Source organism: Zonotrichia albicollis, chromosome 7, assembly GCF_047830755.1.
Source record: "Zonotrichia albicollis isolate bZonAlb1 chromosome 7, bZonAlb1.hap1, whole genome shotgun sequence".
NCBI lineage: Eukaryota > Metazoa > Chordata > Aves > Passeriformes > Passerellidae > Zonotrichia > Zonotrichia albicollis.
The window spans coordinates 21606772-21622308 of record NC_133825.1 but is presented as its reverse complement, the minus strand read 5'-3'; the positions used below and the strand labels follow the sequence as shown (position 1 = coordinate 21622308).

General features: G+C 51.3%; 1 protein-coding gene across 5 annotated transcripts in view; it reads left to right on the top strand.

Annotated features, from left to right (window-relative positions):
* ARID5B (AT-rich interaction domain 5B) overlaps positions 1 to 15537 on the top strand; it is a 145654-nt gene that overhangs the window by 20422 nt on the left and 109695 nt on the right. For 2 of the 5 annotated variants that reach the window (XM_074544600.1, XM_074544598.1), the window contains exon 1: positions 10199 to 10550. The exons of 1 other annotated variant lie outside the window; for it this stretch is intronic. In XM_074544600.1, coding sequence (XP_074400701.1) covers positions 10260 to 10550 — 291 coding nt within the window. In that variant the 5' untranslated portion in view covers positions 10199 to 10259. Of the gene's footprint in view, positions 1 to 9962; positions 10118 to 10198; positions 10551 to 15537 lie in introns of those variants that run through there. 2 more of the 5 variants (XM_074544599.1, XM_074544602.1) reach the window with 2 other exon arrangements.

Below are 15537 nucleotides of genomic sequence, written 5' to 3'. Positions count from 1 at the left end.
ATCACCAACGCTTTTCTAAGCAGCAAGCATTGTGATTTTAAGCAGAACTTTCAGCAGAATCTTTAATTAAATGTAACAACCAAGATCTCCTCCAGCAGCATTGCTGCACTTCTCAAAGGCCATCGAGCAGCTGGAGTTTAACCAAGACCCATTTAAGGAATTTTCTGTAGCTGGGAAGGTTTCTTGGTACGTCTGTGTTGGGAGATGCCAGTTGGGTACCATGTCCATCAGCGAAGGCACTGTTGGGCCAAGGGTGCTTTGGTGGGGTTTGGTGACCCTCTGAGCAAGGGACCAGAAGTGCCTGGCTTGTGCCACCTAGGCAAAATGAGCTGGAGCTTTTGGCTCTGCCTTCAGCAAGGTGGCAGAGGGCATGCCTGCCCAGCCTGCAGCTGGAGCCCTCAGGACCTCATCCCAGTCTGGGCAGCTCTCAGAGCAAGCGCCTGTTCCGTGTTTTCTTTCCAAATGTAAATATGGCTGACATTTCCCACCCATGCTGCAGCTCCTCAGGAATCTGGTGTGGGCACGTTCATGACAAAATCAGCAAAGTCTGGTTCATCTTCATCTGTACCTCCTGGAAGAGGAGCCTTAATGAAGCTTCCAGGAGGAACAGAGTTCCTACCCCCCTTGCTGAGCGTTCCTGTCACCAGCTCACGGAATTCTGTGGCACCGCTGTCTACTCAGGCAGCATCCCTGGATTGTGCTGATGTTCCACTGCAATCAGCCAGCCAGAGCATTGGCTTCTTCCTTTCCTTTATACTTCTTCCCCTTCTTTAGTGTCTAAGAGCTTGAAAAGAAACTAAACCATTGAGAAAGGCTGATCATGGCACCAGATCCCAACTTAGATAAAGGCACGAAGTTTTATAGCCATTACCCCTTTAAAAGAGAAAGAGCAGAAGGGACAAGAAGGGTTTCTGGCATGTCAAGGACAAATTTCCAGAGTCTGCACTCACATCTTGAAGGTTTGTTCCTTATGAAACCAGTTGCTGATGACTTCTTGGCATCTGAATAAGCAACAGCACCACATTGCTTCCACCATGAGTCCAATGCTGGGGATATCTCCCCAGCAGTGGAGACAGGAGCATGAGAAGGGAGTGAAGCAAAGGCTGTAGCTTGGCTTGACATGAACGAAACAGATGTGCAGAACCACTCCTGGAGGGTTACTTTTATTCTCTGAATTGGCAGATGCACGTAGGAATTTTGCAAGCATAAGGCACGTGGGTTTGTTGAGCTAAAAATGGCAAATCTCCAGAGAGGGATGGACAGGGAAAGCCCTTGGCTCTTGTTTGAGAAATGGAGGTTTGCAGAAGGCAATGGGGGAAACATCCACATGACTTAAAAACTCAAACAGTGCCCAAAGACCAGTCTTGAAGTCTTTTTTCCCAAGCCTTCTCAGCAGGAAAACCAGGAACAGAAATCTCACACGATAATTGCTGATAGTGCAACAAACCCCAGAGGGTTTCCTTACCCACTTCTCAACATGCAGGCACTAATAAACTCCTGTGTTAACATTAATATTCCTGATAGTCTCTGTGGGCTCCTTCTCCCAAACGTGAATCTCATTAAATTCTGTAAACCCAAAGTAAATTGGAGGGTGTTTAAAGGTGTATCCTGTAAACTGGAGAGCTGCTGCCTGCTCACAGCCCCTCAGAGCACCTGCCAGCCAGGTCTGGTTGCACTGGCTGCACTTCTGGAGTCTGGTATGGCAAATGGGTAATGCTAAATCTACACAAATCTGGTACCATCTCAGATAATGCCAAGTGAAAACCGCTCACATTTCTCCTTCAAAATCAGCAGATATGATTATGGTTTCCTCCCTCGCCTGTGAAGGACATGTGGGGTATTCCCAGGGGCATAGAGCACACATGTACATTTCTCTGTGGATGCTAAGACTGGTGAGGACAAATTGACTGTTTCCTGCAAAATAAAATCTCAGTTTCATGTTTTTAAATAAGTAATGCAGTGTAGGTAGCCTATAAAACTCAGAGCTTTTCCTTTCCTTAGAAGACAGGAAAGCATGTCAATAAGCCACACATAAGGGCAGGGTTTAGAGGTTTTTTTAGTTCTTTGTCACATTCTTTCACAGAGTAATCATATTGGCTTCTCCAGGAACAGTATTTAAGGCAGATATTAATTTGTTCAATGAGATAACTTTAAAAATTACAGATAAAGAATAAGTTTTTGGTAGGATATGGATCTCTTTCCAGGAAAGCAGCATCTTAATAATAGATAGGGTATGGACACAACTTCAGAATAAAGACCTATTCTAGGTCCAGGTTTAAAGTACCTGAAATACTACTTTTTCCTAACTGGAATAAGGCTTCTGCAGACTTTTTCTTCCCAAGCAGATAATATTTGGCATCTTATGCACTGCATCAGATAAGATAAGTGGATGATCTTCAGGTATTTCTCTGCAGTCCTGTTATTCCTGCTTAGTTTTATTGAGATGAAGCTCTGGATTCCTAAACTTGGGAAGGGCAGATCTCATCAGGCCTCCTCCTTTCTTGCTGTCCTGAGCCTGTGCTTGCCACTGATTCTGCTCAGAATGGCTTTTCCCTTGGGTTGCTGTTTTCTGGTAGTTTTGGTAGAGGTGGAAGTGCATGGTGCCCAGCAGCCAGCTCTGGCCTCCCTGTGGCTGTCACCAAGGACCACGCTGTCCTCTGCTTTCACCAAAATTCAGGGCTTAGGAGTGAGATCTTTTTGAAGAACTGCAAATTTTAGATCCCTTTTTATTGCTAAGCTAGGTAATGCACCTCTCAAAGTCATTATTCAAATGTGGCATATGTTTTGCTGTGAATTTGCAGTAGAACTCTTTCCAGTGATTTTCAAAATAAATGAGACTTTGCATAGTACCTTTTCCGTATTTAACATTGCCTTCCTGGCTTTGCAGCCAAGGCTTTCTTTTAAAGGCATGTGCATGAGATTATGCAATCGTAGTATTCCGGATACCCAGAGCAATTAAAATAAATCAGGCTAGGTATAATGAAGATGAGCCAAAGCATCTGTTTCTCAAGAGGATTTAAAAAAACCCCACCAACACTATCATCCCCAGGGGCCTGAATCCATGGTGGTTAGACCTCAGAGATTCTTGTACTTCAGAAATGTGTCCAGCACTCTCTTGGATAAGAAAAGGAGGAGCTGCAAAGGAGGAGAGGACTCTGGTATGGCCACAATTCCTGCTCCCTGGAAACAGCAGCTGGATAACCCCTTGTGTTTGGCAAAGCTGGACTTGGAGATTAATTCCATTTCCCTTCTAGTGTTTTAGTTTGACATGTGTACCTGGATGAAGAGGAGAAGGAATGATTTCTGCATCCTCTCCGGTGTTTACCACACACATCTTGTGTTTATAACCTGTAGTTATTGACAATGGTGCCTCAGCAGGAGGTGCAGAAATGTCCATCCCCCCGTGCAAGGGACCACAGTGACCTGGGTCACTGTGAGACAAGAAGGACACTTCAGGGCATAGAGTTGAGGTACCAGGAGCTATTTTGATTTGTTTTCCCCTCCACTGCCACTTGGCACCAGATGCCAAAAGCTGTTTTCAGGCAAAACCAGGAAGGGAGCCAAGTGTGGGGCAGTCTGCAGCAGGTTGGCTGCTGAGCTGCCTTGCTTAGGTAGGATGGCTCAAAGACAGCTTAGCCAAAGGTTAAATGTCACTAAACTGTACCAGATGATTGACTCATCATTGTAGCGACATTTGTAGCTCAGGTAAAGGATGAAGATGCGGGAATAACTGCAGAAGAGACTGCTAGTGCTTACCAGGAAAAAATCTACATGCAAAGGAAAGAGCAAGTTGTGGTGGTGGACACTTTAGCCCTGCAGGTAGCGAGGGGACCTCAGGAAGGCTTTCTCTGTGTCGCTGCATCTCATTCTAGAGCTGGCAGGAAAGATCTCAATAACTGGGAGATCAAATGTCCTTGCACAAACCAAACTGGGGAAAACAGAAAAACTCATGCCAAAACAGATGAGCAAGGGTTGTCATAAGCACTTAGGCATTAGGAAGGCAGTCAGAGTCAGTAAGGAGGTGAAATCCTGCTTTCATATGATGGCAGGGCAGAACAAAGCAAAATCTGAGTTTGGCTGGTGCAAAGCCCACTTTGCCCTGACTTGCTCCCCAGCAGCACTGACTGCTCCCTCTGAGACAACTGCTTACTGTCCTCTGGGGCCCACCAAATTTTTTTAAAAAGGGAATTTTCTAAGGAAAAAAAAAAGCCACAACAGCTCAGACCTGCGAAGTGGAAAGAGGTCAGCTTGTTTACTTAAACCGATTTAAATCTGGCACACTGAGAATAGCAACTTGCTTTGACCACTGACTTGGGTAAATATGGCCTGGCATTCTGGTGATATTTCCAGCCCCAGCTATCCCTATCATGCAGGGATATATATATATATATATTTGCACATGGGTATATTTTCACTAAAAACAGTTGAGGTAAATTATTTGACAGGAGCTGGATGTGAAATGACTGGTGTGCATTTCCTGTGCATTTTTTGGAAAGTGAAGCCCATGTAAAGTCCTACCAGGCAACATGCTCCTCCAAGCTTTATGATTATAAAAGAAATAATTTGGTCACATTTAGGAACATTTCCAGTAGAGAAATTTTTTTCAGGATTTGGTGAGAAGGCAGCTATCTTTAGCAGATAAATTAGCATGTTTTCTGAGAGATCCACACAGGAAAGGATAGCCAGGGATTGCTTGCTGGACAGTATCAGCATTCCAGCTTTGAAATGACAATTCAGCCCTTGTAACATGAGATGAAATTATCTCCGTGGCCTCGGCTCCCTCTTTCTCCCACAGCCATCCACGCTACCACCACACGTAACAAGACATAATTTTACATAAGTAGAAGACTGTGCTCTGAGCCAATATCCGAGTCGTGCCTGATTGAATATTGCCATTTCAGAGCCACCATCTAATCACATTTTTCAGGCCGCGTGAACAAAATAATGTTGTTATAATTACACAGAGTGTTTGTGTGTATGCGCGCATGTGTATTATATATGTATAATGACATTAGGATGATAATATAGCTGTTTCTATTAGCTCTGTGGTATTAATAAGGTATGACAGAAAGTTATTTGATACCATTTGAAATCCCACTTGCATTTTCATATTGCTCTCAGATGTAATTCAGGGACTTGATTTTTATGAGTTATGGCTCTGATGTCACTTGTATTTTTGCCCGTAATAGGTCCCACTGGAGCAAAATTCATCAGACTCAATTAACAGCATCTGAAAAGTGTATTTGGTTAGCAACCAATCAGGCAGAAATGGTGTGGGCTGTGTTTTAGCTGACCCATCACTCTGTGCCACTAGATGAAACCAGCTTTGCAGGCAGCAGTTAGCAGCCGCTGGAGCTCAGTTACTGTGAGAGTAAGGCAACTATTTTGGGGGCTAGTCAGCTGCTGGTTCTTCCTGTCCCATGGCTGCACCCCTTGTTATGGGTCTCAGAATACTCTGCAGCCATCTGGGCACCCTTCTCCTTTCTGCATGTGCCACCAGTCACTATTTTATTGTTGAATATCTTGATACTCAGTGATGATTATTTTCTTTAAGCAGCCTGGTCTGGGAGCCCTGGGGCAGTGGGGTGCTTGTTCCAGGCAGCTGCTAGCAGTGCTGTGGGGGAATTAAAAACACACAATGCCAGGGCAACAAAAAGAAATGCAAGGTAAATAAAAATAATTCCAAATGCAGATATGAATTGAAGACTGGGGTTTGTAAGCTGATCTCACGTAGGATTTCTGCTCGGTTTGGTCACTTATTGGAGCTGGTGGATCTTTTGAAGGGAAGATAAATGCTCTGACTCCTGGCATTATTAATGCTTTGAGCTAGTGATTCATACATCTGATCTAAAGGGCTCCAAAGTGAGAGACTGATCCCAAAACCTGCTGAACTGAACATGGGGCCTCATGGCAATTTCACAGGGCTTTGCATCCCATCCCGTGTGCTGAGTGGGAGCAGGGGCTGGCATCACCCTCACAGTCCCTGCTCCCGCTGTGACTCCATCTCACACCCTGAACACTCCTCATAAAACTCCCCCGCGTCTTAAAGGCCTGGGAAGGAAAAGCTGTGAGCAGAGAATCAGTAAGTGGCCTGGAGCCCCCAGCACTGCTGGCTGCCCCCCCGTGCAGGCACAGCCCATCCCAGCCTGGATCAGGCTGTGTTCCCTTCCAAGCACAAAGCCGGGCTTCAAGACTCCAATTGCTTCCTGTCTCCCAACATGCCTGACCACAACTATTTTTAATTGTAAGGCATGAAAATAAGGTTATTTAATAAATTAACGCTTCAAATGCTTTTTGGTTCAACTTTGGCTGTTTATTAGGAGCAGCCTTATTTTGGCTTCTATGCAGTCATTTCCAGCTACCACTCTGTTTGATCCCCATCTTATTTCCTTTGTTATCTACTGATCTTCTGTTATTATCGTTGCTGTGTTTTATGGTTTTACATTACTTTATTGACTCAATATACTGTAGACTGCGTTTTTTTTTTTGTCCCCTCTTCACTGAAAATAGCCTTTTATGAGAAGCTTAAGCAAAAACTTGGAATGTCCAAGAGAAGGCACAGAAAAATTACAACATTTTGCACATTTCCTTTGGCCAGAGAAAGTTACAAAATATTCATATGAAGAAACTTATTCAGTGCCTGCAGGACAAAATCCAACTTTTGATAATATGTGGAATTTCAATTTCTGCTATAAACAGGCTCTGTATTTTTTGTATTTATTATTTTGAAGTATAAAGAGTTTTCTGGGGGGGAGGGGGAAGGCTCCTATAAAACTGATGTCAGAGCAGTGATGAGTATGCATGCCCTCATTGCTGGGAATATGTACACTTCTGCACTGCCACAGCCTCTGTTCCTATCCCATTCCAAATGCTACCAACATTAGCAATTTAAACAGGATGCTGAGGGTCCTATGAGCCAGCAGCCCTGAATGAAGTAACACCAAGGGCTGGGGGCTGGAGCCATGGGGATGGAGGGTGAACCCTCCTTTTGTTTATGTGAACCCTCCTTCTCCTGCCCCATGGACAATGAGCTCCTCTACAGATGAAGGTTAGATAGGGTCCTGCAGGAACTCAGTACATGGAGCAGTGACTTGGGCCATCCTGCATAACCCCTGCCTCCCAGCATCCTGCAGGGATGGATAATCATCCCTCTGCTCAGAGGACCAAAGCATGCTCTTACCTGGCTGTTCAGCCTCACTGCCTTTTTCATAGAGGATATAACACCATGGCTTGGAGGGATGCTTGGAGGAAGTCTGTGGCTGGTGGGAAGGATGGGACCCGGCAACTATCAGAGCTGTGAGTAATGGTTCATGCAATGGGGAGGAGCTCAGGGCTGGCACAGAGGCTGCCAACAGTGCCTGGGCCCCAGCTGCTGGGGTAGAAGCAGAGGGATTTGGGCACAAATGGAGATGGGAAGTTCTCTTTGCTGCTTGATTATATATGGTGGGAAAGGAGCAGCCCTACCAGCCTGAGATAAAGAAAACGAAGAAAAAATACAAACCTGTTTGTGCCCAAAATATTGTAGCAATTGTTTGAGGACTCTTTTATCTGTGTGAGAATATAACCCTGATTAAACATGCCAAGGTCAGTGAAAACAAAGGTGAATTGCAGAAGAAATGTGTGTAATTCTGGCCAGGAATTCACTGGGGGTGAAATGGAGCAGCACTCCCTGTTTTGCAAGGATGTGTCGAGGTGTGGGTCTCACTTGCATCACCTCTCATACCTGTCCAGCCCCTCACAAACATCCTCCAGGGGACTGAGCTCCCAAGCACAAAGTGACTTTATTGGCCAAAAGGGCTGCTATGTGCAGCTCTCCTGAGCTGTTCTCCTGGGTTTGCCCATCCAAGCCGTGCTGGTGCTGGGTGGAAGCCCAAGCAGCGGTACCCACTGGCTTTCTGCTGTCTTCAACAGCATCCCAGCCTGCCCCCGGTGCTCACAGCGTTCTCACCGCTGTACGAGCCGTGAGGCCACAGCCCGGACAGACACTCGGGGCATCTCAAAAGGATACAGGGCGGGAAAGGTGAAACTTCTTACAAACTGTAAGGATTTGGTAATTCCTCCAGAGGAACCAGCAGAAAATCAGCCTGCCCCTGCAGAAGCACCAAGCATCCTAGCCAGGCTTGGGTGCTGAGGCTGTCAAGATGAATTCCTCATCTTCATGGCACCGGTGCGAACCCTGCCCAAATTCCCGCGCCTTCTCCGTTCCCGCTACCCGGGGCCAAGCAAGCCTTGCACCTCGCGTAGGGGTTCCCGCCACCGAACATCATGGCTTGCAGCGGGGAGGGCCCCTCGGTCCCAGCGGGATTTGAGCACGGACCGTGCCCCACTGTCCGGCACCGCTGTCCGTCTGTCCTGCCCCGCCGCCCGCACCGCAGCAGCGGCCCCCGCTAGGGGGCGCCCTGCCCGCGGCGCCGCCCGCACTTGTTGCTGCCCCCCGCGGCGCGCGCTGTGTCGTGATGCACGCGGCGCTGACGTCACCGCTGGCGTCATTATTAACGATCTCATGCATTTATTTATTTATTTGTTCGTTTGTTTATTTGCTTATTTAATTATTTATTTGTTTCCGTTTCACGGCGCCCCGCAGGGGCAGCTCCGAGCCTGTGCCCGCCTTTGCCCCCCATCCCCTGGAATCAGGGCCTGTGGAGAGGGCTTGGGAGAGGAATGAGCCAAAAATTGGGAAGAAAGTGCCACTGCTGAGGAAAGCGCGGAGGGACATGCTCCCCGCGGAGCCGCTTTGTAGTGCTCCATCCCCCCCCCTGCCCCGCAGAGCCGGGGCTGGCTGCGCTGGCGGGCGGTGATGGAGCCCCGGGAAAAAGGGCGAGAAGGACAGAGCTCCCCCAAAATGACCCGCCCGTCCTTGTCCTGGGGTGGGCGGATGGGGGCTCCGCGGGCGCGGGGGCCGCGCAGCCCGCTAGCCGCAGCAGCATCTACCTGCGGGGATGCAGCTCCCGGAGCCCCGATGGGAACTTTCCGTGCCCGGCGCTGCGGGGCGGCCCTTGTGCCGCTGCGGGAGCAAGTGCGAAGCCCGCGGTGCTGGCCGAGGCTCCCCGCGGCTGAGGCTCCCGGCGGCGCCCCGAGCCGCTCGCCTCGGGATAGCGGAGGGTGCGCGGGACGCGCGGAGCCGGCGGCTCTCTCTCCCCGGCGCGGGGCGCCGCCGCAGGGGGCGGGCGGGGCGCAGGTGAGGGGCCGCCCCTCTGGGCGGGGGGCGCAGCCACCTGTCCGCCGCCCCGCGCCCCTCCGCGCCCGCGCAGCCATCGCCCCGGGCCCGCGGCGGCAGCCCCGGCACGTGCCGCTGCGCGCCCGTGTCCGCGGGCGCGGAGAGAGCGCGTCCATCGCCGCCGCCGCGCTCCCGCTCCCCCTCCCCCTGCGCTGAATGTTCCGGCCGAGCCGCGTCCCTCCGCGCAGCGCCATGAATATTGATGTGTTTATATAATCGATAACCCACTTTCCATCCCTTCCCGGGGAACAGCGATAAATAAATTAGGGACGCGCCGCCCGCCCTCCGCGGCCGCCGGGGGGGCGGCAGGGGGGGCGCAGCCCCCGCCGTGCGCTCCGCGGCTGCCGGGGGTGGGAGCGGGATCGGGCGGTGGGAGCGGGCGGTCCCGCCGGGCGCGCGCGGACGAGCAGCGCCCCTCGCGCCGCAGGAAATGGTCTTTATATTAGACATATACGGGCAGGTCCTGTCAGATCCGCAGCGCGCCCGCCCGCCCTTTCGGCCCCCCAAAAATCGCCGAGCACGGACAGGGGCCCCTCCGCCGCCCCGCCGCCTCCGCGCCACCCCCCCGAGGCCCGCAGCCGCCCCGCGGCATTTTTGCCCGGCCCGGGCGGGCGTTGGGGGCCCGGCCGGCGTCGGGTGGCGCCGGCGGCGGGACGCGGCGGGGCGGCGGCGGGGCGGCGGAGCGGGGGGCGGGCGGCAGGGGGGGGCGTCGCCGCGCGCGGCGGGGCGGGAGGCGGCGGCGGCGGCGGGGCGGCGCGGGGGCGGCGGCGGCGGGGGGCGGCGGGCGGCGGGGCCGGCTTCGCCCTGCCAGGACCTGCCGGGCTCCATTCACGCCAACAAGTTTGGGAGAATGTTGAGTTCAATCGCGCCGGAGCCGCGATGGAGCGCAGCGCACTGCAGGTACCGCGCCGCCCCGCGCCCCCGCCCCGCCCCGCGCCCCCCGCCGCCGCGGAGCCCCCTCCCTCCCTCCCGCGCTCCCCTCCCGCCGCCCTCTTCCTCCTCCTGCCCCTGCGCGGCGCGGCGCGGCGCGGAGCCGGCGCTGATGCCGCTGCCGTGTTGTTGTTCCCCGCAGTGGGTCGGCGCCCCGTGCGGCTCGCACGGCCCCTACGTCTTCTACAGGGCGTTCCGCTTCCAGCGCCGCGGCGGCGGCCGGGCGCGGGTCCTCTCCCTCGGCGACTTCTTCTTCGTGCGGTGCCGCGCGGAGGAGCCCGCCTGCATCGCGGAGCTGCAGCTGCTCTGGGAGGAGCGCACCAGCCGGCAACTTCTCTCCAGCGCCAAACTTTATTTTCTCCCCGAGGACACCCCCCAGGGCAGGACCAGTGACCATGGCGAGGTGGTAAACGCGGCGCCGGCCCCCCCTTCCCCCGCGCCCGTCCCCACCTGCATGCCCGGGCTCGGCTCCCCCCTCTCCTGGCTCCCCCCACCCGCGTCCCCCTCCCCGCCGTGCGTGGCGGGGCAGGGCGGAGGGGCCGCGCCGTCGGGGCGCACCGGTGCGCGCTGACCGGGAACTTGTGCGGGAGGGGGGAAGGAGGGAGGGGGTCGGGGTGCGGGGCGGCCCCGGCCCGGCGGGCAGCGGAGAGTGTGTGCGGGGCTCGCCCTATCCTTCTGCTTAACAACAACAAAAAAACCAACAAAACAAAAAACCCCGAAAGCAAAACACACGGAAAAGCGAGGGGGGGGATAAAACCACGCTGGGGGGATTTCGATATTGTTCGGGGCTTTTTTTAAGTATTCGATATGTTTAAGAGGGCGGAAATTACGAAATGGAGGCAGAGGGAGATCAAACGCTCTCTTGCTGGCAGGGACGTGTTGAATAAAGTGATAAATGACAGGTACGGGAATAATACATTCAAATAACTTGCAGATATGCCTGGGCGTATTTCGGAGCCGCCGCGCTCCCGGCGCAAACGCGTTGCGCGCCGGCACCCTCCGCCGGCGGCCGCGCAGCCCGGGATGGGGCCGCGCAGCCCCGCACCGCCCCGCCCCAGCCCCGAGCCCTCCCGTTATCTGCTTTTCAAATTCATTGCTTCAGTCTGGGGCGGGGGACGGGTGAGGTACCCAGGCAGGGGGCTGCGGGGATGGTAGGGGTCCCCGAGAGGGGCTGGAGACCAGGCGGGAGGGGGACGAGATGTTTTGGGGGAACTTAACTGTTGGAGATGCCGGGGGTTGGGTCCAAGGGGGGGCTGTCCGCAGGGGCTGTTTTCGGAGGCACGCGTGGCTGTAGGTGCCGGCGTAGCCGTGTACCCGCGCACACGCGTACGCAGCCGAAACGCGTCTCGGAGCCACCTTCGCTCGCTGCCACCTCTTCACTTTAATTTTCTGTGCGTGCCGCTGAGATAAGGGAGCCTTTTCCTAAGAATCAGGGAGATGACAGTGAGCAATGGATGCTCTGAAATTGCCCGTGGTGACTATTTAAAACTGTGCCTCTGCGTGTCTCGTGTGTGTGTAAAATGAAAGATATTTGGAAGGCAGGGGGGTGGGGAAAGGGACACAAATCATTTTAATACGCCTTAATGATCAGCTCATGTTACTGTGGTAGGAACATCAGAGAAAATTAATCCTACCATTACGAGTAAAACACTGCTCCAGTACGAGAGTTCTCAGCTGCATGTACCTTCCTAATAATACGCACGATTTTATTTATTTTTACATGCAAACACCGCTAGTAATTAGCCGTGTGATTATACTTGTGCATTTCATTGCGGCTTAACTGATGTCATTCTGCATTATTCAACCATATGAAAACAATTTTCAATTAAGATAATGGCACGCCTTGAAATTATGCAAATGCCGGCCGTATTGTGTAGAATAATTATGACAAATGTAAAGCAGGTAAAAAGTTTCCTAATGCAGTTGTGTTTTACACCCTGGTGATGTCATTTCCCCTCTGGCCTAAGTTAGTCATTCATTAGCAGAGTAGCAGCAGCAGCAACAGCAACAGCTCTGAGTGATACTTCTCTGGCAGGGAGCCTACAGAAACCGGCACTGAGAGCCAGGGCCTAGAGAGGGCAACATAACACTCCCATTAAGAAATGTACTTTGTTTTCACTTACTCCATTAACTTGTTTATAGACATAGGAATGATTTTTTATGATCGATTTTTAATAGTTTGGAACAATCCGAGCAGTGCTTGGGGATGTGCAGGCAGCAGAGAGACAAAAAGCTGGGTGCTGGCTGGCTGAGGGTAGCTGCTCTCATTGGGGGACAGGGGCAGCTGTTTCCCCATGGCACCCCAAGGTCCCAGTCCCTTTGGTAAATGACACTCGTCTTGGTTCCCAGAGGGGCAGCAGGGCCGCCTCTGGGGTCGTGGGGCTTCCTAGCTCTGGCCTGGGCCCCTTCTGCAGGAGGAGATGTGGCTCTCGAGTCAGATGCGGCTTATAGCCATCAGAGGGGACCTTATTTGTGGTGAGGGATTGCTGATGGGATAAAATACCTCATTGTGCATTCAGGGAGTAGGGATGGAGTGAGCCCGTGGTTAAGCGTGTGTTGCGAACCTGCGGTGTCCGAGGCAAAGGGTGACAGGGCTGTCACTGAAATGGCTGGGGAGGGGAGCAAGTGGCTGAATTGCAGGCTTGTGATCGAGCCCACCACAGATTTAGGCACGGTCTCCAGCAGCTACCTGCGCTAGCGGCGTGATTAATAGAAGCAGCTGGCTGCCTGTTTTCCGTAATAGCAGCACTGACACTGTGACAATATTCAGCTAGTGGCTGCAAGGAGGGATGTAATGCTTCTGTTACTCACAAATTTCTGATGGCGTATTTTATCTGATTGCCAAATGTTTGAGCTAATCAACAGTAAGTGTAAATATAAGTCTTTTTATAGCTAGCTGAATTCATCATCCAGATTTAAATATAACCCTGAGTGCTGCTGAAACCGGATGTTTCCATGCACTGCCCAGATCCAGGGAAGGTTCAAGCCCAGGTGTGCTTCCGCTTCAGTACCCTTCTTTCCACCTAAGGCTCAGCATCCCCATCACCACAGTGGAGAAACTCCCTTTTGATGCCAGGAGCTGACAGAGATTGTTTCCCAGGGACTCTCAGTGGATGGTGAATGTGGGATGGGGTGGCTCACATGCAGCAGGTAAGGGTGCTTCTGACCCTGATGCTTATTGCATCCCAAGGAGACATGCGTGAAGAGCATGTCCTGGGACCAGCTCAGGCATTATGCTCAGACCAGGGGTAGAGACACTTTTTTAAGAGCAGCAGGGCCTGGGAGGCCACTGCTAGGTGAACTAGAAGAGTTTGGTGCTACTTCACTGAAAACTTTGTTCCTGCTTCCAAAACAGGGTGGCCTGGGCATGCTGCTTCCCACCTCACCATCAGGCCCAGACACTGCAGCAGGTGCAACACTGGCCAGAGAGCCAGTGTCTCTTTTCCCCCCAGCAGGGAAGAAGTGATTCTCCTCCATTCCTACAGAGCCATTACCAAAACAGGGTCTTTTGGTGGAGGAAGTCACCACCTTGCCTTGATTTTCTCATTGACTCTGGTCTGGTGGGGTCCCGTGTCACCTTCCGCATGGGCAGGGAAGATCTCCTTGACGGCAGGTGCCTCACACAGGGGTCAGAACATAATGCCTGGAGGCCTATGAAGATCCAGAGGGAGCACCTTTAAGGGCACCCCATTGTGTTTGAAACAGTTTGATGGGGGTGCGTGTGGAAAGCAGGCCCCCAGCTTTGCTGGCACCCAAGTGTGAGAAGCTGTGTGCTGTCAGAAAGTGCCTGCTCAGGTCCTGTGGCATTCGGGGGCACGAGGTGGGCTCACCCTCCAGCTCACAAGGTCTTGGCAAACCTTCCTCCAGCTCATTTACTGTTCTGTGCTCCAAGGGGTGGTGTGGGGTTGTGGAATGACTGACCTTTGCAAAAGCAGTTGTAGAGCAAAATGCTTGTTAGTGCCTTGTGCTTTCATGTTTTTAAAGGTGTTGGCATTAGTTAGACTAGGCTTAAAAATGCATTTCAAAGTTGATATCATTAAGTCCAGGGATAGTATTTGATGTGATGAATACAATTCCTAAAAACCCCTAAACAAGCAGCTAATTCATTTTGCGTGGTATGACATTCCCTGCATTGCTCTGCATCATGGTGAGTGCTGCTTCCATTGAGGCTGGACTGTCAGTGGGGATCTGCCTTCGGTTCATTCATAGCAGCAAAGTTTACTACGAACTCATGTTGATTTCATCTCTTCTCCCAAACTGGGGATCTGATGCAATGCTTTTCGCCTTGCAAATAATCCTTACTCATGCAAGTAATTTACATGAGTAAGCGTTGCTCATAGAGAGGAGAGGAGAGAGCTAGTTTCCTGTAATTATTTCTCTAGAAGTATTTTGCATTTTCAGACTAATTGGGGTAAAGGAAAAAAAAGAAGTCACTCCATAAATGTGTGTCATTTATAATTGCAGAAGAGATTCTTCCAGAAAGTTAAGGGAATCAGTGGTTTTGTTCTCTATTCAATTTGGGATAGATGCTGACAGCATCCCTCGAAAGCCTGGTTCATTTTGTTGGGGCTCTTGACTTGTGGGGGTCCTACCCCAGTGCCTAAAGGTAGCATAGGCTGGCCCAGGCATGGTGTCTTGTAAGAGCACTGCTTTATTGCCACCCCCCTAGAAAAATGTGCTACTCCCTTTTTACAGTAATGGATTTTGGTTTTTTTTACAGACGTAGGAATCTGTACGCTCTTATTTGAAATGAGAATAGCCTCGTTTTAGCCTCCACGGTGTGTGCCTTATGCTCGTATCTGTCAACACTGGTAATGGCAACACGTTTCAAACATGCAGATTATGATTATTAAAGGGTGCTTTAAAATCATGCTAATAGCATCAATCTCCACTGTACACTTGCTCAAATTAATTCAGCTTTGGAAATCAGGCACACTGTAATAGCAGTGTTAGAGAAATGGCATTTGTCATAAAATATCGTGGGTTTGGTAATTGCATATCCACTCTGTATATTTTTATCTCTCTTGCCACCAGTAGCATATGCTGGCAAAGGAAGGACAGGGCAATGATATTACTCAGAGAAGCCACATGTTGCTAGCCATTAGCCAGCAATCTGGAGTATCTAGTCATTTAATGCAGATTCCTTTAAAAAAAAAAAACAAACCCAACTTTTTATTTTATTTCCTTTCTTCTTTCCCTCCCCTTCCCTGTGCATTCAGACTGTAAAATACACCCACTGCTTTCCAGAGTTGCTGTTCCCAGTCTGATCAGTGGCACTAAACATTAAACTCTTGTCTTTGGAGAATAATAGGCCTCACATGGTACACCCTCAAGCATGTTGAGATACTGTGCAGGCTGGAAAATAAAAATGTTCTAATTGTGTCTTTTAA